The sequence below is a fragment of the Chionomys nivalis genome, chromosome 11, assembly GCF_950005125.1.
Source record: "Chionomys nivalis chromosome 11, mChiNiv1.1, whole genome shotgun sequence".
Taxonomy (NCBI): Eukaryota; Metazoa; Chordata; class Mammalia; order Rodentia; family Cricetidae; genus Chionomys; species Chionomys nivalis.
Window position 1 is genome coordinate 68,348,751 of NC_080096.1, and position 26,724 is coordinate 68,375,474.

At 39.5% G+C, this 26,724-nt stretch overlaps 1 protein-coding gene across 34 annotated transcripts in view; it reads left to right on the forward strand.

The window, feature by feature from the left end:
- The window catches only part of Ptprd (protein tyrosine phosphatase receptor type D), a 2,217,081-nt gene that overhangs the window by 1,842,911 nt on the left and 347,446 nt on the right, over nucleotides 1–26,724 (forward strand). For all 34 annotated transcript variants that reach the window (XM_057783903.1, XM_057783917.1, XM_057783909.1 and 31 more), the window contains one exon: nucleotides 13,763–13,928. In XM_057783903.1, coding sequence (XP_057639886.1) covers nucleotides 13,844–13,928 — 85 coding nt within the window. In that variant the 5' untranslated portion in view covers nucleotides 13,763–13,843. The remainder of the gene's footprint in view (nucleotides 1–13,762; nucleotides 13,929–26,724) is intronic.

Genomic DNA, 26,724 nt, shown 5'->3' on the forward strand with positions numbered 1-26,724 from the left:
ATAGTATCTTTATAGGCATTTTGAATGACATCCAGTCTCTCCACTGTGGCCATCACTCCCTTTGTGATCTGGGCTCACTTTGCTTTCCCAGCCTGCCAGGCCATTCTCTACCAAGGGCATCCGACTCTACTACATGACCTTGTGTCTGCCTCTGAGCCTCTGTCTGGGCAGTACGTCTTTCAGCCAGCAATATTCACCAGTTTTTCTTTCATGTTCAGGTTTATCTGACATTTTTTTAGGGCCCTTTCTGGGTAAATCACCTGTCTAAGCTTGTGTTCACAGCTCATATTCTCTCTGTTTAATTTTTTTTTTTACATTGATTATCAGATACATCTCTTTTCCTTTTATCTTGTCTTGTCTTACCATTGGGGGTTGAACGTGGGTCCCTACCATGCTAAGAAAGCTACTATCACACGCTCCACTCCTTTTTATATTGCTTGTTTGCTCCTGTCTGTGCACAGTACCATGTGCCAGCATCAGAGACCTCACTGTCCTGGGAACTGGTGCATGACTCTTGCATCAGTTGATTCCTGTCTTGTATTCAATTTTTTTTTCAACAAAAGAACAAAAATAGCCATTTTTAAAACAAAACCCGGTTTGTGTGTAGTTTAGTGTTGATGACTTATATGGATAAGAAAAGGACTTTGTTTGAAATCGCAGACAATACAAATGTCTTTTTATCCTGTGCATTACCTCATTTTAACATTGGCTACTGCATAGACACAGAGCTTTTTCGTTGACATGTTAAGCATTTGAATCCAAAAAGTAGACAGAGCAGTGCAAATGTTCATTTTTGTCCATGATCATCTGTCTGTCTATCTATCTATCTATCTATCTATCTATCTATCTATCTATCTATCTATCTATCTATCATCTATCTATCTATCTATCTATCTATCTATCTATCTATCTATCTCCAAGCTATATGGTGTCTATGGCAGCAGGTTCCTCCTACTTATTTTGTGGCTTATAACAACATATAGAGGCTTTATATTTCTAATTTTAAGATCAAATGTAAAAATTTCTAATTGTTATTATATTAAAAATAAGGTGTCACTTATAATTTCATATCTATTTTTTAATTTAACACATCAATCCCAGTTCTCTTTTCTTCCCCTCATACAAGTCCCCTCACCTTCCACTTACTCCCCCATCTGCTCTTCAGAGAGGGAATGGCCTCCCATGGGGAGTTAACAAAGTCTGTCTCGTTATTAAATTGAGTCCTTACCAAGACCCTCCCTCCTGTGTCTAGACTGAGCAAGGTATCTCTCCATAGGAAGTGGGCTCCTAAAAGCCAGTTCATGTGCTAGGGTTAGATTCTGAACCCACTGCCAATGGCCTCATAAACTGCCCAATCCACCCACTGTCCTCTGAAATCAGGGGGTCTAGTTCAGTTCTATGCAGCCTGAGTTGGTGAGCTCTCTCTAGCTCAGGTGAGGTTTTTCTGTGGGTTTTCCAATCATGTTCTTGGTGAGAAACCTGGTACTAAGGAAATTCCTAAGAATACACAAGAATGATCCCAGATAAAACTCTACGCAGTAGTGGAGAGGGAGACTGAACTGGCCTTCCCGTGTAATCAGATGGAGGACTACCGTAATTGTCATCATAGAACCTTCATGAAGTAACTGTTGGAGGCAGATGCAGAGATCCATAACTAACCACTAGGCCAAGCTCCCAAAGTCCAGTTGCTGAGAGGGAGGAGCGATGATATTTCGTATCTATTTTGAACATACTGTGTTTGTAAGTGCATTATAGGTATCATTATTATTCTATGGGAGGTGTGCACTAAAGTCACAAGTTTTAAAATGCCCAAGTCCACTGTAAAGGGTAGTCTTGACAGTAGTGAGATTTGCAGCTGGAATAAGTGGCTTTCCAGAATTTCAGAGAGCTAATATGATTGTCCTTTGCACTAATATCCATGACTGGGAAATATTAGAGAAAATATGATAAAAAATGAGTCTGCAGTATAAAAATTATTCGGACCACAAAAGGAAGGAATGTTACACATAATGTGGCACTTAAATTTGGGGTTTGATCACCCAATAAATGATAAGTAGGCATTCCGTTCTCACTCCATAACTGCACAGCTGTGAGTAGCACCCCTTCTCCTACGCGCCCCACATTTCCTTCTGTTTCCTGTCTGCCTTCTCAGCCTGCTGGCCAGTGGGGTCGGAACCTTGAATCCCATCATGGAGTTTGATTGAAGTTTCATTGACAGTTCTTTTTCTTTTAGTTATGTGGCTATTCATTTTGCGGCTGGCATCTCGAAGGTTTGGTATTGAGAAAGTTACTGCATCTCATTCATTAGCACGCTTCTAATGACTCCTTTTTTGATATCTGTACTGTGTACTTCATTGAAAGATTTTTTTGAAGCATAATAAAAGTAACAGTATTTTACAAAACCTTGTTTTTGTTGAGGCCTTGATATGCTTTTTCAAAGAGAGTTTTCGGGAAAATATTTTTATCATTGCTTGTCTGACACATCTTTCTGTGGGAAATGCGTAGTGATTTTATTGCTGAGGGAAATTTTAGTGCTTTATTATCAAATCACTTTATAATGCCAACTGCTTTTGAGAAGCAGCCATTGTGTGTCTTCACTTTTTCTTTCAATGTGGCCATATTGCCTGCAGCAGCTTTTCCCTAAAGTGCATTTGATCTGGCATCTTTCCTCCTGGGTATGCGACCCATGTATTTGTGTGAAATTTGCCTCTTGACCCACCCGTCTTCCTCGTTGGCCAGCTTGTATCCCTGCTAAACTCTAAATATAAAACAATACATAAAAAGTACTTGATGGTAATATGTAAAATGGGTGTCCCTTGAGGTATATGTGCATTTTATATCTTTGGCTATTTTATCTATTTCTGCTTAATTGTTTCTCCTAAGCACATGTTCTAAGCTCTTTCAGTCTAAGGTATGCAGGTGTGTAATGATGGGCCATTCTTTAACCAGAAAACTCTGATCCATTGGAGGGTCGTTGCTTCTGGAGTGACTTTTTACTGCCAAAGTCTTAGTAGGTCTAGGCCCAGGACTTGTGTGCAGATCTATTCAGTAGCTCTTTTTATCTTTCCTTTAAGGTTGCTTCCATCCCCTTCTGTGCAACTGCCAGAAGCATGCTTTCTTCTGTTCAGAATTACTGCAACCCCATCTCAGCTCTATTATGAGAGAGGATAGAAGCAGATGCTTTGCTAGTAAGAAAGCATGTGCTCATAGGTCCTATGAGGTTCCCTTACATCCTTCGTGATTATTTATTGCCTGTTAGGGAGGTTGCTAATGAAGATGATGTGTCTTTATTTTTTTCTTATTTTTACCTCTCTGTGGTGTCACTGAAATGAAGAAGTAATAAAGAGCAAAACGAATATGGTGTAATAATGAGATAAATGTTCAGGAAAGAGGAGGGCAGCAGCTTTGAGTTTCTGATTAAGAGTTTTCCTCCACATCGTCTGTTTTTCTTAGTGGCCATTTATTTGGGATTTACCAGGGATTCCTCTACTACCTGCATTCTCAGATTCCAGAGAGATCAAACATGCATCAAAACATCACTGGGTAACCAGACATATGAGATTCCACTTTCCCAGCCTGCCCTGATGGCCGTTTTATATGTAGTCCTTAAAAAAATCTCTCATTGCAATTGAGTCCTTGCTGCCTGAGAGCTGCACCGTTACATGAGGGCGAGGAGGCTTCTCTTCAAGGACGCACATCAGTGCCATGTGTGCTGGATTCCACTGATCTGCTATTTTATTTAATGACAGCATTCATGAACCCAGTCCTGCAGGCTGTATTTTCCATGCATCAACTCAATTTTCATTTTTGTTGAGGACAATAAGGGAAATTTGGGTGCAATCCATAATCCTGTGGATAGAACTTCTAAATATGTTTTAATCCACTGTTAAAACCATACTGAAAATACTTTAAATTTGTGGTTTTATAACTGTTCTACAAGTAAGTCTTGAAATTCCCATTTCTACCATTCATTTTTCACAAGCTGTCTTAGTGTTTCCTAGCTTTTGTTGACATTTTGCCTGGTTTGTTCTTTGCTGTAGGAGTTTCCTATGTATATATGTATATGTAATATATATATATATATATATATATATATATATATATATATCCTCTTACACACCATTCAGAGCCCTTCATTTATGTTGTCACTGCAGAGAATCCTGCCAGATATTCCCAGGAAATAGGCAACACCACTCTCATTTGAAAGCCATTGTCCAGAGGTTTGATACAAATTCTAACTGTAGATACAACAAACAGAAGTAGGATAAATTAGTTTCCTTTGAGTGGTAATAATAAAGTGTTTAAAATGATTGCATGGGACAAGGTGGATGGATCAGTTGACCAAGTACCTCATTTAATTTCCAGTGATGCCTGGTTATAACTCTATCCCTGTAGAGGCATAGAGAGACTGATTCCTGGGACTTGCTGCTTGGCCTGCATAGGCTTTTTGGTGAGTTACAGGTTAACGAGCATTCTGGTTTTGAGAAGACAAGCTGGATGACTCTTGAAGAATGATACTGAAGAAAATGACACTTGTGGTTGACCGATGGGCTGTACATGCACACAATCCCAGCATACATGGGCGTTAGTACCCAACACACGTTTGTACATCCACATGAACACACACAAATAAAATGATTGAAGAGGCATGGATATTTTGGTTTATGCCTATAAAGCCTATAAACTCACAACTTAGGCAGGATAATTTTCAAATGTTTGAGGACAGTATAGCATACAGAGTGGCTTCTAAGCCATTCTGGACTAGAATAAAACCCTGTTTCAGACCACACACACACACACACACACACACACACACACACGGGGTTGAGAAGAGAGAGAGAGAGAGAGAGAGAGAGAGAGAGAGAGAGAGAGAGATTGACTAAAATACTAAAAGACCTGTTATTTTATTTAAAATTAATATTAAGGAAAATAAGACCAGTGCTAAAGTACTCAGTTTTATGGGTTGGGTAAATACACTGCAAGATAAATTTTTTAATAGTTGCTTTTATAGTAAATTGTATATTAGCAAATTTATTCCAAGTTTTAATTGATAGAAATTTAAAAATTACTCATAGTGCATTCTTAAAGTTATGTCGATGCAAAGAAAAATTGCAAGCATTCAAAAGAAACCTTTTGCATTTTAAGATTATGAAAAAGATCATTATAATGAGTTACAAATCATGGGTTTTCATTGATTAGATATGCAGAAACATTTTTCATTGATTAGAAATGCACAAAGACATTAAAACAATGCTCTGTGTGCTTTTATTGGGTGGGAAGCAGCTGACTTGAATTTCTGTGTCTTATGAAAAAGATGAGTCTCTTACTTCCATATGGAATGTTTCAAAAATCTATCCATCAGTGGGCATTTCTAACTGATTGTTTATATTGGTTTTCTACACTGCTGCAATAAATGTGGGTGTGCAGATATCTTTTATACATTGCTGCCTTTCCTTGAAATATACACTTCCAGTTTATACCTGGGTCATGTGGTAGTTCTATCAGCCTATCTTTTGATTTTTTTTAATTTAATAAAATGTGGTGTTTATTCACAGGCATATTTTTGATTCCCTGTTTCTGACTATCATAGTTACTCTGTCCTAGCATAATATTTCAGACATATTTAAAACTAAACAAAGCGTGGATTTTTATTTTTAACATCCCAGGAGGTAGTTTAAAGGACATGTTCTCTGCAGTGGGACCTGGGCAAAGTTTTTGAAACACAGGCAGATACATTTTAAATTTGCATTGTTTAAAATGCAGCTAGATGGCAACTGTTACAGAAATAAAGCAAGATGGACAATTTCACCAAGTGTTTAAATAAGATTTTAAAGATACCTCCTCCAGTGTGCAGGATCTTATGTAGTCTCCTCAGCAGCCATCAAGAAGCAGTTCTTCACATAAGTGATGCACTTGGCCTCCACTCTGGGAAGTGACCTGCCTTTTTCATTACTCACTTCATTTTTCCTTTAATGTCTTCTATAGAACAGGACCACTTTGTGTTTCAAAAGATTTTCCTTGCCCTTTGAAAGAATCTTGAAAAACCAGCCTATAGTTCACAACCCAGAGAACTTATACAACAAAGAGGACTCTAAGAGAGAAATACATGGTTCTACATAGGAAGGAGGGAAAGAAAAGATTTCCTGAGTAAATTGGGAGTATAAGTGCCACGAGAGAGGAGAGAAGGGCAGAGGGAAGGGATGTAGGTGCGTGGAGGAAAATGTATATCACACTAAAAACAAAACAAAAAAAATGACAAAGCTAAAAAAAAGGAAAAGAAAAGAAAGAATCTTGAGATTTTGATCTTGGTGATGGTGACTTGGATTCTTTTTCATTTTGCTTTTATTTTTGTATAGTTTTATCTGGAATGTCTTCTATAAATATAGTCACTGGAGCTTTCTCATAGGTTTCTGACTCATCAGAATCATCATCTCCTTTCTCACTCATTATCATCATCTTCATATTGTCATTATCATCATTATCATCATCGGTGAGTTTTGCTTATTTCTATGAACTCTTGTTCCCACTTTCAGGGCAGATGACTTTCCAGGTATAGTTAAGAGTTTTATGTATTCTTCTTTTTGATCTTTTAATAGCGTATTTTCCTCTATAACTTCTAGGTACTGTCCAGTAAAATACGTAATCCTTAAACCCTGTTTCAACCTTATGACCAGAGGTGATGTTGTTTCAAATCCCTAGGGGAAACCATTGGCTGTGCAAACATTTTCAAGGTTGTCCGTAGTTTGTAGCCTCTACCTCAGTGACATCCAGTGCATCTTTTGCCTAATTGACCATTTTAATGATAATAGGTGTAATAGTTGCTCTTTTTCATTATGTTGTACACCTTAAAGTAATCATCTCTGCTTTGATTTTATTTTATATCATAAAAGATAGTTCTGAGACCTTGTTCATGAACACAGAATCTTCTGTAGAATGTTTGCACGCATTTTAGCAAGAGAGAAGCCAGATTGAGTTTCCTGTTGACTCATGATACTTGTTAAATTTTTGTTAGTGTTGTGATGTCTTTGGAGAAATACCTCTTCAGATCATTTCTCATTTGCATTAGCCAGGGGTTCTCTCAAGGAATAGATCTGATACAATGAGGAAATTAATTGTGTGTATATGTGTTTTATTAGAGTGATTTATAAGCTGTGATCACAACAATGACTGTCTCCCTCTCACTAGAGAGGACAATTGCAACACCAGTAATTGTTCAATCCATGAAACTGGATGTCTCTGTTGGCCCAATATGATGCTGGAAACTGGAAGATTCATAGAAAGCTGCTTGTCTTAAGTCTGCATTGAAAGCCTGAAGGAGTAGGTTCTAATGCCAGTAAAAGAATCCTCGGCATCAGGATAGATGAGCTTTCCAGTGAGAAGTGAAGGCGAGCAGGCCAAACCACCTGTGTGTCTTATGCAGGCTGCCACCAGAAGATGTGACCCAGATTTAGGGTGGGTGTCCACTCCTCAAATGACCCAATCAAGAAAATCCCTTATAGGTTTTCCAACCTCCTTGTGTTTTAGTTGATTCCAGATGTAGTCAAGTTGATAATCAAGATTAGTTATCACATCAGTTTTACCATTTATTGAAAAGCTTTTTTTCCTCTCACATTATATATCCTGACTATAGTTTCCACTCCCTCCACTTCTCCCAGTCCCTTCCCACAGCCTTTCACATCAGAATCTAATCCAATTCTATCTCTCCTTTGAAAGCAGGCCTCTAAGGTATAATAATAAAACATAATAATATAGAATAAGAGCTAATACATTGAAATAGGGAAAAAAGAAAACACAGAAGGAAAAGAGTCCAATAAAAGACACATGAAACAGAGACCCATTTTTTCATACACCCAGGAATCCTATAAAAATGCTAAACTGGAAGCTGTAATATATATGCAAAGGACCTGTCAGATCAAAGGAGAGAATATATATATATATATATATATATATATATATATATATATATGAGAAATTAAAAAAATTCTAACATGACATGATGAGACAAGAAGCCTCTGATGATGCTGTTGAGTTCATTTTCTATTGCTCAATGGGAGACTGCATCTGGATTAAGGGTAGGGCATGTGTCCGCTTTGCCTTTTAACCCTAGGATGCCAGCAATGCAAACCCATGCAGACCCTTGCATGCTGCCTCAGTCTCGGTCAGCTCATATGCGTGTTGAACCTATTGATTTAGGTAGAAGGCCTTGTTTCCATGATGTTTGCCTTCATCCTTTCTGGCTCTTATACTCATCTGCTTCTTTTTCCACAGGGTTCTCTGAGCCCTGAGGGGTGGAATTTGGTGGAGACGTCCTGTTTAGGGTTAAGTGTTCCAAGATTTTTCATTGTATGCACAATGTCTGTCTGTCTTTGTATTTGCTCCCATCTGCTGCAGGAAGAAGCTTCTCTGATGATGGCTGAATAAGACACTCATCTATGAGTATAGTAGAATATCAATTAAGAGTAATTTTATTGCTCTGTTTTTTCTTTTGTTTTTGGATAGTAGTATTTGGTTTTACCTTAGGTGGTTGGGTCATCTAGTCTCAGATTCTCTGTCAATCAAGCAGTGTTTAGTACAAATTTCATCTTGTAGAGTGGGCCTGGAATCAAATCAGATGTTGCCTAGTTACTCCACAATCCGTGTGCCACCATTGTCCTAGCATATCTAGCAGACAGGGCACCCGTGTAGATCAATTTTTAAAAATTGAGCTATATTTTTCTTACCGTTGAGTTGCTTGACTTTCTTCAATCTGTAAAGTGTTAACCTGTGGATTTTGGAGCCTCATCTAAACACTCCTTGACCCTGCCAGTGCTCTGTTCCTGCTTATGGTTTCTTCTAGTGCTTTCAAAGTTTTTGGTCTATCTTTGTCTTTCACGGATTGTGAGATTTTACACACACACACAAGGGTGGAAGCTTTGATATACGATTTATATAGCTAGAAACAAAAATGTTGTTCAATTTTTTTGCATATTGCAGAACTTTCATATAATGTTCTTTCATCAACAATGGAAAGAAATAGATTGGTGGAAGTGAATCTCTCTCTCTCTCTCTCTCTCTCTCTCTCTGTGTGTGTGTGTGTGTGTGTGTGTGCATTCACATGGGATTTAAATCGGAAATGCATGATCTAAGTTGATTCCCACACCACTGCAACTTTAGCTGGATCTCAAGGATGACAAGGACTCAGAAATTGTACCATGTTATGTCAGAAAAGACTGAAAACAGTTCTCTGTGCGTGCTGTTCTCTGGGATAGCCACATACACATGAAGCTATTTAATTAAGTGTAAGTAAAACCTGCTCTAATTGCCATTCTTCAGTCTGTATTACAGTGCAGTAACATTCCTACGATGCAGGAAGTTGGACAGTGCTGGGAGCTTTTGTGATTTATCAAGATAAAGAGTTAAGGGGCTGTCTTCTTAGAAAATCAATATAAGTAAGGGAAACACTGAAAGTCCAAGCTTTGAGTCTTTTCCTTTTGCTTTCCTGTGCTGTATGTTGAAGACATAGGGAATTTGGTGAGTGCCCAGGGAAGCCTCTGTTGGCCTTGCTGGAGATACTCCACATCTGCCTTGTGCCGGAATGACCATGTGTTCTTTTACAAATGGAAGCTTCCTGGTTGCATGCACTTTGTACAAATGGCTCCTTTTCTTAAATAATTGGAAACCATTTCCAGTTGATTTATAGAGGCTTAGTTAAGGAGGTTGATGAGAGCTGTCACAGTGTGTGAGGACTCTCCTTGCAACTGACTGGATTTCTGTAGGTATGTCTGCCAAGATTAAATATGAGGATATTACTGCTTCTGCTGTGTAGGCTTACAGGAATAGGTTTGCTATGAGACAGACAGAGGAGACATAAACAGCGATACCTAGTTTTCTCATGGTAATAATCGTGACTTTAAAGTCCTTGTGGGGATTTTTCATACTTGATGGTTAATTCTTTTCTGTTCTTACCCTGTTTTAGTGTAATGGTTTCATTCTTTTGTTTTCTGCTTCCCATTACTGTAACAAATACCCAGGATAAAATCAGCTTGAAGGATAGAGAGGCTTATTTTGGCTCATGGATTTTCAGAGTTGTTAGACCACAAATGATTGGCCCTGATGCTTTGGGAATGTGGTGGCTTAGTCTATCAAGGTAGAAACACATTACAGAGGACACCATTTTCATGACCAAGACACCAAAAGCAGAAGAACAAGTGTTGGCCCCTTAGTAACCATGGTAAACACTGATACCTATGACCAGAAGAACTCCCATAGGCCCTACCTCTCATGGTTATACTCATTCCCATTAGGACCACAGACTGGGGACTAAGATATTAACACATGTTCCTTGGAACACACATTTTCAGGCCATGAGGTTTAAGGTTTATTAATTGTTCTGTAGAGTGATTAGTATTATTTAAAACTATTTGAGTTATGAAGCTAGCAATTTTTAAATGATGGACTTCAGTTTATTCCAGCAACATCCTTGTATATGTGGCTGATGTCACATCATTATTTTGAGTCCGTTCTTGGGTATGTCCTAGGACTTATTGAACACTTCCATCCTTCCTAGCATAGCAAGATGATCCAGAATGATGTTCTGTATTTACTAAACTACACTTAAAGCCAGCCATTTCCACCATAGTTATTTTAAAAGAAAAGCTCTATTGTACCCTTTCTCCCGTTTTACCCAATCTGCATAATTGCACGTTAGCACAATGGAAACCTGGAGAAAGGTCAGTGTTCATTTTAGGTGAAATACTAATGTATTTGTTGTAGAAAGTGACCCTCAGTTAAAGAGTTGTGTTCAACTCCCATGAATCCCAGGCACCGTCCTATCTGTCCTATCTTGTATGTTTCCTGCCACACATGTGCATGCTTTCAAGTTCATGTCATGGTGCTTTTAAATCTTCCATAAAAAACTTTGTGGTATTAGAAGTAAACAGGAGAGTTTAAAATTATATTTGAAGCTAATAATTAGATGTGTTTTATTTGTATTTCTCTGTTGTTGAGGGACGCATGAGGTGAAAAGCAGGTTGGTCTTCTCTGGTTTCCTGAAGCACAGCACAGCTCATGCCTCTCCCCCTTTTCTTCCTCTTTGTCGAGCGCTCAGCCTATTTCACAATGGCTAAAGGCAAATGCTAGTGATGTTCATTCACGGTCATTCTTTTTATTTTAAATATCTCCTTTAAACTTCATTTTCCGTTTTTGTACTGCAATATCAATTTCATCGTACCAATAGTACCCAGCATTCCCTTTTGGCAGTGTTTACGGAATGAATCACTGGAATGTGTATTTTTTCCCCTCACACTTCTGATCACTTCCTTGATGTCTTGTCCAAGAGCGTAGCCTATTTATGTGTAAATGTGTCTTTTCATGTTAGCATTCATTTTTTAGAGAGTGAAATCCTGCCACTGACCAAAGTGAGAGGGAACATTTGCAGGCTTATTTGGAAAAATTGGGTCTTAAGATACTTTAGCTGAGCGCATGGAAAAGGCAAGTCACCCTTCCCTGAGCAACCTTCTGTGGGTTTCCGTCTCTGTGATGGCTCCGAGTCGTTATGTAGCAGTTGGCTCTGATATGCTTTTGCACAGACACAAATTGAATCCGACAGGACTGATGTCTCCTGGACTTTGCTGCCATCTGAAACGCTGGAGTGAGAGAGAAGCAGTGGCAGGGAGAGGAGAGGTGGTGGGAAGAGCTGATTCCTACAGTTCTTGTCCTACGGAGCTTTGCGATTCCTAGCAGCTGATACCTGCGAAGGGCTTGATAAGCATTTTTCCAGATGAGATTGATAACCAATCACTGTTCTGGAACAGCTGGCTAGCTTTCAGATTCGAGATGTGTTTCAGTGTTCAGCCTACTTCCTCGTGCCTCTCACAAAAACAAACAAACAAAAGATGGGGCTGGAGAGTAGAATGCTAATTAGAGTGGTTCTTCTCTTCCTTTCGCTGTATCTTTCCTGCATCTAAATTATTGTTGTATATCAATGAAAACCTAATTTTTTAAAAATAAGGATGCTTTTTTAAAATTTTCAAATTCAGTTCCAGAAAAGCCAAAGTGTACAGAGTAGCTGCATGACTATTTGAAAATCCAGTTACTTTGGGGTGTGAGGTTAGTTCTGGGTATCTCTACTATATCCTGTCAAGAATTTCATGTGTGTCAGACATTGAGAGATGCGAAAATAAAAGGTGTACAGTTTCATTTTGAATCCCAATGCTCTCAAATCCTCATCACAGCCAACGGGGGAGACTGTGGTCTGTGGCACAGCCTCTCCGTTTCCTTTTTAATTAAGAGGCTACTCTCTGTGAAAGGCTCTGCTGGATTTATCGAAGGTTCTATAAGCACAATTATACATCACTTGGCGAGTCACACTCCAGAATATTTCTTAGAGCCTGTGTGTGATCAGCTCACTCCCCTCCCAGCATTGCTAGGACAATCAACTTGTTTTGTGTAGAGGGAATGGGCTTTAATAATACTTTGCATATTTTTGTATTTGTATGGGTGTGTGTGTTTGTACATGCTCATGTACAAGGTATGCACATGCCATTGACATATGTGTTAAGGTCAGAGGACAACTTCTGAGAGTTGGATTTTTCTTTCTACTGTGGGTTTTGGTTAGTAAACTCAGGTTATCAGTCTTGTGCAGCAAGCACTTGTACTTCTCTGAGCCATCTTGTCAGACCAATCATCACCTTTGAGTTTTATATTACTTCTCACCTGGAACTCTTTCTGAGGACTTTAATGGCATTTTGTGCTGTCCCTTCTACAGCTGTCAGTGAATTTTCCCAAACCCTAGTTCTATATTGTTTTTCTGCTCGCAAAGAGAATAGAGCTTGTTTCTGTGCTGGCTGAGTAAAGATCACACTATATGTAGGGACATCCAAGGCTCTCTTTGTGTTCTCTTTTGTGCCATCTTCTGTTCTCCTAATAGTTACCTCATTCTAACCCCACGGCTCTCACAATATAATACCGAACCAGAAGTGCATTACCATTTCCAGGGATGAGTTAGGACCAGAGAGCTTCAGAAGTGTAAACTGTTGTGGCGTATAGTTTTCTGTTTGGGCACACCATCTCCACTTCCAGACACCAGCATCTTACATTGTTTAAACTTTGCATGGAGTTCAGAGAATATATATTGCCCATTCTGTTAAAATCCTGCTTATACATGCTGAAGGCTTTCTTTAAAGCCCCGTTTTCCTGAGGCTGGAGACGCCCGACAACTAAGATCCTTGGCTGCTCTTCCAGTGAACCAGGGATCAATTCCCAGCACCCACATGGCAGCTCGCTACCATCTGTGACTCCGGGTCTCAGGGAATCCGACACCTTTTTGGCCTCCTTGGGTACCAGGCAAGCATATGGTAAACAGACACACACATGGTACACAGACATACATGCAGGCAAAACATCTGAAGACTCCTTCTTTTATTGTCATTAATAGCTGAAAAAAAATTCTATTAGGCATTCATTAAGGCTCTGGGTGCCTTTTTCCATTGATGCAATCACGCAGAGTTTAGCATGAAGTAACTGTGACTCCATAAAGTACCCATGTATAAGGGCAGAAGGAAAAACTTCTTAGTGGTTGCTTGTAGGTGGCCTGGTAGCGAGAATGCTAGGGAATCCTGCCTTTTACATACCAAGTTATTTCCCAATACAAAGACATGGCAGCTCCAGTGTTTATTGTGTATTTACAATAGGGCATGTCTCTCTAGGTTGTGATAAGTCAGGGGGAAAGAGTGAGAAATCTAAATGTCTTTGTGTTTTTTTTTCTTGTCTCCTCCCTCCACAGGCTCTGAAAGGGTTCCAGCTGAAGTTTCTGAGCAGACCAGTCGCTGCAGCTCCCTAGGCTGAGTTTCCAAGCTGCCGGTGCATGCCATTGACAAGCTGCAGGATGGTGCCCGTGGCCAGGCCGCCGCTGCTGCTTATCGCCTTCTTCTTCTGCGCCTGTGCTGAGAGTAAGCCGTCCTGCCCTTCTCTAGAGAGCTGTGGCTAGAATGAGTGGTTTTGTTTGCAGTTGGCAGCAGGCTCAGGCCTCCGAATATATTTCCTTTGGAAGTATATCCTGAGACACTGTGGGATCCTCCTTGGCTTCCTGCCAGTCTTTGGAAGAGATTATTGATGTGATTTTCCCACTACCTCCTCTTCTGTTTAATGCCTCTTTGCTTGTGTGTCTAACTGTTCCTACCATTTATTTCCACTTTTATATGCCTTTTCATACTTCTTACTAGCCTGGTGACAAAGATAATATGAGACCAGCAATATCACTTCAACTGTGGCTGACCAGTTGGTAGTGTCAATAACATTGTCGAGACTCAGTAGAAATTTCTTTAGTTGTATGGATATTTCTATGTTTAGAAAAATGCGCAATGTCACATTGAGCCCAATTAAACTTGCAAGCCCCTTGTAGCTGTCACAGCAGCTGTTCTGATGTACTGTTTCCGACAGCTGTCGTGGAGTACAATATTCAAACAAATCAAGCAGAACTGACAACTTTGTGGCTGGGTGGAGGGTCTGGAAATGGGGAAAGCATTCCGTGGAATGCAGACACTAATTTTTGGGTTTCTGGACTCAATTTATGAAACTGGAATTGTGGTCAATTAGCTTGCCAACTAATGAGATGATCATATCTCCTTTGTAGCTAGGAGTCATTAGCTCTCCACTGTTTCCATCTGCTTCTTTCCTCATCTGTCCCATGGCTTTGGGGAGACAATAGCACCCATTCCTGGCTCTTACCCACTGGCATGTCTATTGACTCAGGAATGGTGTATTTCATATATAATCTGGTTATTCTCTTGGGGAATCACCTTGTGTGATTAACATGTACAACATCTGCAGTCATTAACTTTTCCCTCCACTGGCTGTCCCAGGGAGATTAAACTTGATTCATGTTAAGGACATCTCAAAGACAATGATCCTATGTTAGCTTGGCCCTTTCTTATTAATTGCATCTTGACAAGAATTCCCTCACTAGCAGCCAAGTGCTTCGTTTAAATAGGGCTCTATTTTCGAAAGGAATCTTTCAGAGAGGAAAAAATGATGTTATTAATTAAATGCATATGGAACACGCATGTTCTAAGTACGACATTCTGTGGTTAATAATATATATAGTCTACTAATTAGCACTTGAGAGTATTGGTTTAAGGTGAAGCCAAGGAATTTCTAATATCATGCCAGGAAATAATTAATTGGAGAAAGATCCAAATGTAAGGTATTGTTAGTTTAAAAGCATTTGTGTCAAAACTTATTTTAAAATCTAAATTTACTTTATTAAGAAACAATTGAATGTACAACTTTGTGAATTCTGTTTTGGCCAAAGTTCAGAAGTAAGTTGTTCCACCATTGTTCATTTTTGGCAAAAGCGTATTAAGACCCCAGGAACCCATTTAATGCCAGATCACAGCTGTATGTTTTTCTGGAACTTTTTAGATATGTATTTTATATCTGAGAAGTCATCCTTGCAGTAAGTAAAAATCCCATTCTTTGGAGAAGTTAGGATTTTGTTTAATGCTGAAGTGGAAAGTGGCAGACAGATGTCAAGTTTGGCAACAAGTGCTGCTGAAATTATGCTTTTCTACGCCCCAGTTCTTCACTTCTCACTCCTGCTTATCCTGCTTTCTGGTTCTCATTCCTATTCTCTATCACAGATCCTATGTGCTGTCTTAATTGACCTTCTATTCCTGGGACAGAATACTGACTCAAAGCAACTTGGAGAATAAAGGGTTTATCTCATCTCACAAGTTTCAGTCCATCACTGAGGAAAGTCAATGCACGAAGTCAAAGCAAAAACCTGGGGGCAGGAACTGAAGCAAAGGACATGGAAGAGGGCTGGGTAAAAACCTGCTTTCTATGGCTTACTTGGTTTGCTTTTGTAAACAACCCAGGACCACCTTCCTAGGAGTGGCACCACCCACAGTAGGTTGGGCATTCTCACACCAATCATTAATCAAGAAAATGCTTCACAGACTTTTCTGTAGGTCAGTCTGATGGAGATTTTCTCAATTGAGGTTCCTTATTCTCAGATTGTAGATGGAAATTTCTGTTCTACTGGGTCCTGCAGCTGTTCAGTCCCAACAAAACACACAGAGGCTTATATTATTTATAAACTGGTTGGCCTATTAGCTCATGCTTATTATTAACTAGCTCTTATATTTTAAATTAACCCCTTTCTATTAATCTGTATATCGCCACGAGGCTCTGCCTTACTGGTAAATTTCTGGTGTCTTTTTTCTTCAGCAACTACATGGCATCTCTCTGACTCTGCCTTCTTTGTTCCTCTGTCTCTGCTTGGATTTCCCACTTTGCTATATTCTGCCTTGCCATAGGCCAAAGCAGCTTCTTTATTAACCAATGGTAATAATATTCACAGCATACAGAGGGGGAATTCCATATCACCATATAACTCTAGCTTACCAAAAGAAAGAAAAACAAAGACTATATCTAGATTGTGTCTTGTTATATTATGCCATTCCATTTTTAAAAAATACTTTAAAGATTTGAAACCATGTAATACTCAAGGAATAATGGGTTTCATAATCATGTAAAGATAATATTTTCAGGCTCTCATTATCAAGGTTGTGGCTTTGTTGCCTTATTTTTCATTAGAACATAATAATATACTCTTTCCCACTTTCACTGTTTCGTGTTGATCTAAGATACTGAGTTATGATTCAAAATTTAATAGTGACTTGTCAGAGATATTTGGGAAAGCTGAAAACGACTTTTTCTTTTGTAGAAAAAGATGGTTTATAGATAGGGAATGAGAAGAAGGCACTGTAGTTAACCATGCTTATTATTTCCCTTTTAAATAATTGTCTCCAAAGAGGCTGGATTGTTTATTATAACTAAGAGTTATGTGTGATATTACATTAAGTAAAAGAATTCTTAGAATTTTAGTTCAAATGTAGGTGGAGAAATTGTTATAATATTCCTTTAGAAAATTATAGTGTTTGTCATTGCCAATTTAAAGTGCATCAGTGGCCCACACAATTTCTTTAAAAGACTAGATGTGTGTGTGTGTGGGGGGGTGTGGGTGTGTGTCTGTGTGTGTGTATGTGATTGATTTTACTGTTTTCTCTATGTCTTACGTGCTCCAGGTGATTCTACTAGCTATTTTTTCAGTGTGTTTTTATGAGAAAACTATGGTCCAAGAGTTAACTGTGACTTTTGCTGGAGTGTGGTGAGTAGCTCTTGCTGATGCTGGGTCAGCAGCTTTACTCCTTAGAGCCAGCCCACACACATGCAAATTAGAGATAAATTTAGACTTTATCATTTTAATTTCAGTGCAAATCTCTTTTTTGTCTGAAGTGTATCTTCTATTTGATAGTCACTAGTATTTTTTCCTTTTTTTTTCTCTCTTTTTATATCATGTATAGGCCAAGAATCAGCTCTTGGCATCATTTGGTTTTACCAGTTTCATGTTACATTTTGGCTACATAACTAAGTCTTTATCAGGTCTCAGTTTTTACCAGGCCTCTGATAGAAACACAAACCATTATAATTTAAATCCTCAGTTGGCTTAGTCTATCTATTCTCGGTTGTTTTTTGTCAGGTCTTTGTCATAAATGGTGATCCTTCCCTTGTTTTCTTTCCTCACTTAAATACCTTGCTGAAGCCACCACAAACACAGTACTTTTCTCTTGGATAAAAGCACCAGACTTTCTGCTCTCTGGAAAAATGTTCTATGTCCTATGGAACTTAAAAAAATAAAATACCTTTTCATATCAGTGGACGGATTGTTCTATAGCCTATGGAATTAAAAAAAATAACCCTTTTTGTATCAGTGGATGAATTGGCACGTGTGCTGGACTGTCGCTAGAGTTTGATTTTGAATTCTGGCTGTCACTTCACTAAATAATACTCCTTATTTTAGTCTTAGGTTTTTTTTTTTTTGATGAAAATAGCAGATGCTTGTAAAAGAATAATAGAATTCCTAGTACTTGAGTTCTGTGATATTCAATTGAATGAAGTAAAACACAGGCCAGCTGATGACATGGTATTGGTGTTTGAGAAATGGTTGTGATACCTTCAACAACCATATTTACCACGCACTTACCTTAGGTCCTTTGCTGAAACTCTTCATTTGATCTGGAGGCAATAAACTTTGGGTGACAGAGAAGTCAGGCCTTCTTGCTGTGTGTTAGTTTGCTAGTCTGCTTCTCTGTGTAGTCCGACACAGAAGATTCTTATCAGTCTGTCTTAGGAATTATACTGAAGATCCTAAGAAGAAACATGGAACTTGTCTGCTTTAGGATGCCTTTCTGAAGACGCTCATCTGTGGAGATACCAATGTAAAAGTCATGCAACTTAGGTATAGTGGCTATCTGGAGACATTCCGTCTGTCTGTTCTGTTGTTCGTGGTAATGTAGTTTCTTGAGCTACTTAGAAGAGGGCATTGGAGACATTTACTGTAAGCAAGCACAGAAACACATGGCCAGTGACCCTAGAAGAAGGTAGGCATGAACATGCTGAGGAAAAGAGTAAGTGGTCATTAATATAATCAGAAGTGCTTTCCAACACCAATAAGACACCATGTAAACAAAGAGGCACAAACTGGTGTAGTGGAATAGCAGATGAATCTTTTTGCATTTCCTCGAGCTAGTGAGACCCCTCCCCACTGACGTTAGGAGTGAAGTCGATACCTTTCCAGTTACTCAGCTGTCCCTTTTCCAGGAGGCAGTTTCAGTTTGCACAAGGAACATTAATTTCTCATTGAAAAAATCTTTTTACTTTAGGTTATGAGTATACTGTCTTCCAATCTCCAAAATTATTTAAACATCCTTTAGAAGGTAGTTGTTTCTACTGATGTAAACATTCCAACGTTCAATTGGGCTGATGATGTTAAGGGCTCTAGGTCTGCAGAATACTCTTGGTTGTATATTTGGATTGAGTGGATTAGAGTAAGGGTCAATTCTTAAAATATTAAATGCAAAAAAAAAATTTACTGTTTCCTCCAGTTGTTGGGCTAAGGTTCTTTCTGTCAGTGCAACCTGCAAGTAGAGTTGGTTGACTTCCAGGTAAGGTAGGATGAGAAAGCTGTGCAGGCCATCTGCCTTCCTCTTTCTCTCAATTAACAGATGCCTGTTGATCTAGAAATGCTGTTTCTCCTTGTTCCTTCCTCCCTTTATTTGAAGTGGCTGCATTAGCAACAACTAGCTGTCTGAAGCAAGGAAAACAACCCAGCTGTTTCACTGGTACTTGCTTCTACTGTGGTATTTCTGCGACTCTCTGGATTAATTGCTCTCAACAGAGCTGCAGCAACCTAGTAAAGTTAAGATTGTGTCACAAAGCAAGCATGTGTGTATGCTTCAGAGCACCTGATTGAGCACATAGACTTTGCTTTAAAAAAAAAAAAAAAAAAAAAAAACAAGTTTAACTTCCCGTTATCTCTGATCATTCTCTGTGTTGAGGCCCCAAGTGTGAATGATATAGCAATATCTAAGATTTTTTTGAGTGTTTTATTTGTAATAGGCTCTTGACATGTGATTATGGGTGTTTATGGTTCCCTAATGTTTTTCCTTTTTTAGTTTGTTTCCTTTAATTTTCCTCATTCAACTACTGTGTGCCTGATGTGCCTGACCCATTTCAAATAATGGCTTCTCAGGCCCTGTGTCTCCTCCTTCCAATGCATATGTGCTTCTGTTGCTTAAAAAATTCCATGGTATAATTCATCTTCATTTTAATTAGTTAACTGTGTGTGTGTATGTGTGTGTGTGTGTGTGTGTGTGTGTGTGTGTGAAAGAGAGAGAGAGAGACAAAGACAGAGACAGAGACAGCAGGGGTTGGTACTGCTTCTCTGTATGTGTACCATATGTGAGCAGATACCAGCAGAGGTTTTGGATCCCTGGGAACTGGAGTTACAGGGTGTTGTGAACTGCCTGATATCAGTGCTGGGAATTGAATCCAGGTCTTTTACAAGAATAGTAAGTGTCCTTCTCCTTTTTGAGACATCTGCCCAACTCCCAGAATTATCTTTAAATGAACACTTGTGAAAAAAAAAAGTCTAGGGATTGAGGTAAATACTACTTTTGGACAAGTTCTCTGACCTATAAATTTGTATTTTTTTTATTTAACAATTTCTCTATATGGCTCAGTCTACTTCTGAACTCCTATCCTTCCTGCGTTTTCTCCCAAGCGCTAGCATTAAACATGAGTACCACTATACCCAGCAGTAGTTTGGTGATATAAGTTTTGTCACCAGTTTTACTGAGAAGCAACCAAGTATCAACCCAGATGGCTAACTTAGAGCAGAAAGATGAGACACTGGTGAAACCCCTCCCACTTAGCTCTCTACACTTTTTGTCAAGGAAGGAACATAAAAGCAAAAGCTGGAGCCCTGGGGAGTAGGTAGGTGGTTTTGCCCTGGAGTCAAGCCAGAAGTCATTTGCGGGACTGACCCCTGCAGGCATTTAGGACCTCTGTGATGAAAGTGTCAGTGAAGTGGTGGAATCATGGTGGACAGTCCTATCATGTCCACAGATGATGCTTGTGTCAGCAGCAGAGAAGCCCGAGTAACTTGTAGGTTGACATAGACAGTTTCGCTCAAAAAAGCAAAAGGGAACTTATCCATTTAGAAAATTGAGTATTTTATATGAAATTACTTTGTTTTTCCTTAGGTTACCCAGTTGCTTTATCTATTAATTTGATTCTATGTTGTCAGCAGTAAGATCTGCTTTCATGATTCTATCATAAATTTGCATCGTCACACGTGTCTAAACTATTTTCCAGTTCCTTTTATTAAGGTGGAGTCAGACTCCTTAGAATTTGGAGGTGTTAAGCCCTAGAGGAGGCATTAGTGATCCTTGCTTATTAGACTGAACTTTCAAAGGTGGAGCTGCCTGAGAGTCACCAAACCCCCAACCCCCGGAAGGAATCCCAGTAATTCCATTGGTTCACCAAGCCCTACTTGTGTGAAATCCTTTCTTTAGCCTATTATCTGTACCTTGTCTAGGTGAGTAAATGTGTGATCACATCTCTATAGGAAAAGTCACACAACACAAACCCAGAAAATGGAGTCCTTATCAGATGAGTGAAGGAGTAGCTTTAGCCCTACATTTAGTTGGGCCTTCCTGATGTCCTGGCATTTTCACGGAAATGCTATTCTGTGTCACAGACATTTAATTGCAGTCCTTTCCTGTGCAAAAGAGCCATGCACATACAACATTAAAGCTTAGCGTGAAATGTGCCGCATGCCTTTTAGCCAGAGGTCCATCAGTGCCTCTGAGAAGGGCTATCTTATAAATATTTTAGGCCTTGTGGCCATGGGGTCCCTGGAGCAACTCTTTAGCTCCACTGTGACAGAAAAAGACAGCCACATTATACATAAATAAGTATGTGTGGCCATGTTCCAATTTGGTCCTAGGCTTATAGTGTGATGACTGCTGCTTTTGGCCTCACTCATCTTCACCTTCTCCACGTAGGGAGAAGTTGAGCACATCAGCAAAGGGCCTTCCTTAGCCCAGTGGGATGAGTTAAGGGGAAGAGAAGTGCTTGATTGGCCTCTTTTGGCATCTGCTTAGTTAGTAATGTTTACTGGGAGCAGATTAATTAGAAGGAAGTTCAAAGAGCATATCTCTTGGTAAACAGAAGATGTTTAATAGCACTTAACCTTTGGAATTTATGCAGAAAAAGATTTGAATATTATTGTGCTTTATGTCTTTCGGGGGTACTTCAGGTATTTGGCCGTTAGTGCTCCTTCAATTGCAAGCTCCTGAAAAAATGAATAATTTATCAGCTGTGGGATAGTTCTCATTGCACTGTATGCCTGACATTTGAACATCTTAAATAAAAGAGGGAAATAAAGTGTTGGAAAGTATTGTGTTTGCTGGGACTGTGGTGAGATTGCTGCAAAGAGACAGTTTGATCGTGGGTATCGAAGCCTGATATTGGTTTCCTAAAGGTAGGGAAGAGCAGACATGTCACGGAGAGTTGGTCTCATTGTGGGCATTCCCACTGCAAAGACCCCTTGTTCTGTTTCAGTGCTTACACATCAAAAAGCTGAAGAAAACACTGGCAGGAAGGCACCCTCGACTCTGCAGCAAGTGCTCAGAATCCACATCCGTGCTCCATCATGCCAGAGAATTGAAAGCATTTGTAAGACCTGGCTGTGGCGGGTGGGATGCAGTGTGTTGCACTTGGAATCCTGGATACACATGGACAAAGCTTCAGACATTGTCAGTTCATCCTGGCTGCTGGCAGAAAGCATGGGATTGTACAGAGGTGTGAAATTTATAACCACATCCTCATAAGGATTGAGGTTTGTTCTTGTTGTGTGAAAAAGGAAGACTAATTAGATTAAATAAAAATCCTGGCTGAGTATGAAGGCAAATGACTAATGGGTAAGACTATTCAAGTGTGGAGTAGAATTCCTAGGGGAAGTACTGAGAGCCTCACAGTGAGAATCATTTGCAGGAAGCAGAAGAAGCCACTGTAGAGAGCTGCTGCCTCAGAAATAATCAAAATGGCATCAGCAAAGGCTATAAAAAGATCGCTTAACAGTTGTAAGAGTCCATAATTCTCTTTTATTTTAATTGTTCTGATTTAGAATGAGAGATGGAAACTGGAGGGGTATTATGATGGTTATAATAAAGCAGTTGCATTCTGGGATCACTTTCCTCTAGAGTTTGCAGCTGGACACATGAATCTGACTCTTCCATTGGTAGGTAATAGACTGGCTCCCTTCCCTTTGGTTTGTGTCTTCAGCCCTAGGCATTATGGCTTCACATATTCCAACTAGTAACATTTTTCTAAAGCTCAGATAAGTGCTTTCTGGTTTCCAGCTTTGTTAGTACCACTCTGCAGTTCTGGTTTTTCAAATCCTAGGTTTCCGTTCCCAGTCTTCTTTTCCTCAGATCAGTCTTCCTTGATTTGCCTAACGATGTGAGTAGAAAGAGGAAGGAGCCAGCCAGCCCTCTATGGTCAGATTTGGTAGAAGCAATAAAAAGATAATTCCCTTGTAGGAAATGCAATGTTGGCTTAGAGGTAGTGGAGCAGAGCTCTATTAGGGTAATCAGGAAGTGCCAGTGAGGTAAAGATAGACGATCTGCTGGCTATAGCAAAATAAGAGGGCTTGGGGGTTTGTGGTGGTAGATCTGTGATTCGACCTGTTGACTTCTTGGAACCAAGAGATATCTAGTTATGTACTCGCTGATGAAATCATGATGGTTGACCAGAAAGATCAAGTATGGGAAATTGGTAAAGAACTGCTCATTTCATTAAGTACAATCTACCAATAAATAAAGGAAGCCGGTGGAAATAGAGACAGTGTGGTCCTAGTTTGATCAGTAACTGTTGTGTGTAAGTTGCATCTGACAGTGAGGAGATGGTTGTAAAATCAGATAAGATCAGGGTTATAGTAGCTGAAACTGAGGTTATGGCTGTAAGGTACAGAAAGGACATGCATAAAACCTACTGAGGATGTGGACTCTGCAGGATTTTATAATGGTTTGAAGTTAGAAAATACTGTCGGGATACATGGAAGACACACGAGTGGATGAGAAGTCTCTGGAGAAAAAAAAATTTCCTTGCATTCCTGTCCCTTTCTCAACATGCTGGATTCAAATTAATGTGGGTCTAGAGTCCCTCTTAGACTTTACTGTGGTTTATGTTTTTGTGTAAAATCCACATTTGTTATGTTCAAGGCAAGTATGCCTCATCTTAGATTGTGCATAGAGTGTTTCTCCTTGTCTCAATATGTAAGCCTTGAGTGTAGCTCTGGGTAGTAAACTCAGAAGCCTATGCTGACCAGGTGAGTAGGACTCATTGTTGAAGCAGGCTGTTTCAACATTACGCCATCTGTGCTTATTCTGTAAGGGAAGAACCATTCTTTCTGTTCTTGTCTTCTGGGGAATGCATGCTCAGGATCTTTGGACTTTCCTAGAGAAGCTTGAAATCAAAATTTATAGGCAAATTAAGCCTCATTTTTATGATTACAATGGTTTACAAACAATTAAGTACCATTAATACTAAGGTTAAATGATGTACTTATTTGGAATGGAAAAATTGTAGAATCACAATGTTTAAAGCTCTGTGTAGGGGTTCTAGAAATTTGTAAAATTGAAACAAATAAAATTTCTCTTCCCCAGAAGTTTCTAGTCTTTCTTGTGATTAAGAGTAGCAAAGCAGGTAACAAACCAGAGCTAAGTCTGTGAATGAAGTGTAGAATTCCATAGCCTTGTCTCTCACACTATGGCATGGATGAGGAAAATTTCTAAGTACCTTTACTGCAGTTATATGGGTATTTTGAGTCAGAATGGATATGGATTGATAAATAATTCATCCTTTCTTTCACCATGTATGTTGTACTAATGGCAGCTGTACAGGCCGAGATGGCTTCTGATTGCCCAAGACTGGGGCAGGGGCTCCTTCCCTCCTTGCTATTTCTTTCTGCCCCTGGAAAGTTAAGTCAGCATGATTGTTAGAGCCAGGTTTCTGTTGGGGGCTTCTCTGGCTACCCAATGTGAAGCTTAGTGCATACAAAGCTCAAGAGCCCTGAGACAGTTGCCAGCCAGGGAACCAGCATTTAAAAGTGACTTCTTTGAAGGCGTGGCCTAAGAGAACAGCTGCTGGATACAGATTTACTAGTCCATTAATGGGTGGATAATAAGAAACGTCTTTGAAAATGGCTTTGTGATTGTCCAAAGACTAAAAATTGCTGCCAAATCTTTCTCAGTATAAACTTGAATGGAATAATCTCTAGAATGTATCCTGTACTTTTTAGAATGAAATAGGTCAAATGAAACATAATCTTTGAGGTGATTCTCACTAGGAATATTAAATTGTGTGTACTTGTATGTGTATTCATATATGTGTCATTTGTGAGTGCACATGTGTTTGCAGGTACATGTTCATGGGTGTGTGCAGGTGTGTAGTGCCTGAGTTATCACTTCTATTATTCTTTGGCCTCTGTCAGTTGATTTGTTAGTTAGTTTGTTTGTTGTTGTTTTGAGACAGGTCGTGGAACTTAGCCAATAGACTAGTCTGTCTAGAGAGTGTACTCTAGGGACTTTCTATCTCTGCTGGGATCATAACTGCACCCCATTTGTTTTAGGAATACCAGTCTTTATTATCATCTTTTCATACTAAAAGGCTGTGGATACCTGATCTACCTGATGCCTTACTATAGGTTGTGCTGGATAGTTTTATGTTAACTTGATTTAAGCCAGAGTCACTTGGGAAGAGAGAACCTCAACTGAGAAAGTATCCTCAATAGATTGGCCTGTGGACAAGCCTGTGGTACATTTTCTTTATTGATGATTGATATAGCCCAGCCCAGCCCATAGAAAGCAGACTGATCAAGTCAAGAGGAGTAAACCAATAACCAGCATTCTTTCTGGACATCAGTCCCCACTGCCTGTAAGTTTCTGTCCTACATGAGTTCCTACCATGGCTTTCCTGGGTGATGAACTATAAATTATAAGGGGGAAATAAATCCTTCTTCCCCAAGTTGCTTTTGTTCATGGTACTTCATTGTGACAATAGAAACCCTAATTAAGAAATAGGTCAATATATGTTGTTAATTTTAGTGAGAAGAAATATGATATGGTAAAACAACCATTATTTTCAAATTAAAAGATTTGAGTTCATTCTGTGTTTTACTATTTACTAGTTGAGAGGATTTAGACATTCTATTCATTTATTTAACTAGTATGTGACCATATGTTGTACTTGGAGCTTCGCACTGGGTGCAGAGAAAATTGTGTGTTTATAAGAATTTAAAGCAACTTCAGAGCAACAGCAAGAAATGTGGAAGTGTGAGAGGAGATTAAAAAGAGAAAAGGAGAAGAATTCCAGGACAGTCGGGTCTATATAGAGAGGCCCTGTCTCAAAACAACAACAACAAAAGCAAAGAGGGGGGAATATGATTAGCAATATGGTTTGTCTACAGCGTCTATCATCTACAGAAGCTTGGGCTTGATTCCCAGCACAGTATAAAGGCCACGACAGAGTTATGTTTCTAAGAGTGGTGGTCAATACCCTGACCCTGGGATCAGGTCCCACCTGTGAACCACAGCCCATCCAAGCCTGGAACATCACGTGATCTGTAGCCAGGTCTGAAACATTATGTGGTTCATGGCCAGAGAATGCTTGTCATTCTTACAGTCACCTGTAGAATAGGGCTAGATCAAGGAAATTCAGATACTGTGAGTGGCAAAGGAGGAAACTCAGATGTGAGAAAGAACTTTTCTTTGGAGTCTGGACTCCCAACTGTTTATTCCAATCATATGTGGGGCAATGCCTGAGCAGCATCCCCAAGTCCTGAGCCCCAGCCATGACCTAACAGCACCCCACATAGTGCTGGGATCATCTCACTGTGGAAGAGAGAAGCAGTTAGGTTATGGTAATGAAGAAGGTGAACATAGCAGGGCCTGTGCCCTCTACCACCCCTAGTCTACCCTGCAATTGCTCATCTGTAAATGGGGATGAGTTCTTTCTCCTGGAACTGTTGAGAGTTAGCTGCGATGTGGAAGAAGAACCTGGCTATGGTTCATAATCGGGAGAGGTAGCTGCAGCATCCTTTCTGCCCTTGTTAGCATACCTGCATCTGCCAGCTTGTTCCTGTATGATCCGGAAACCTGTCTTCATTCAGAGCTCTGTTTGGCTTCATTCATGGATGTTCCTTGTGTCCTAAGGACTAGAGCATTCTTCCCATGTCCTTCCCAACTATTTTATATTATATAGTTTCTAAGTGACTTTCTCACTTCACAGATCTTTATCATTCCATATTCTGTAGGCATATCAATGGACCAAGACAGA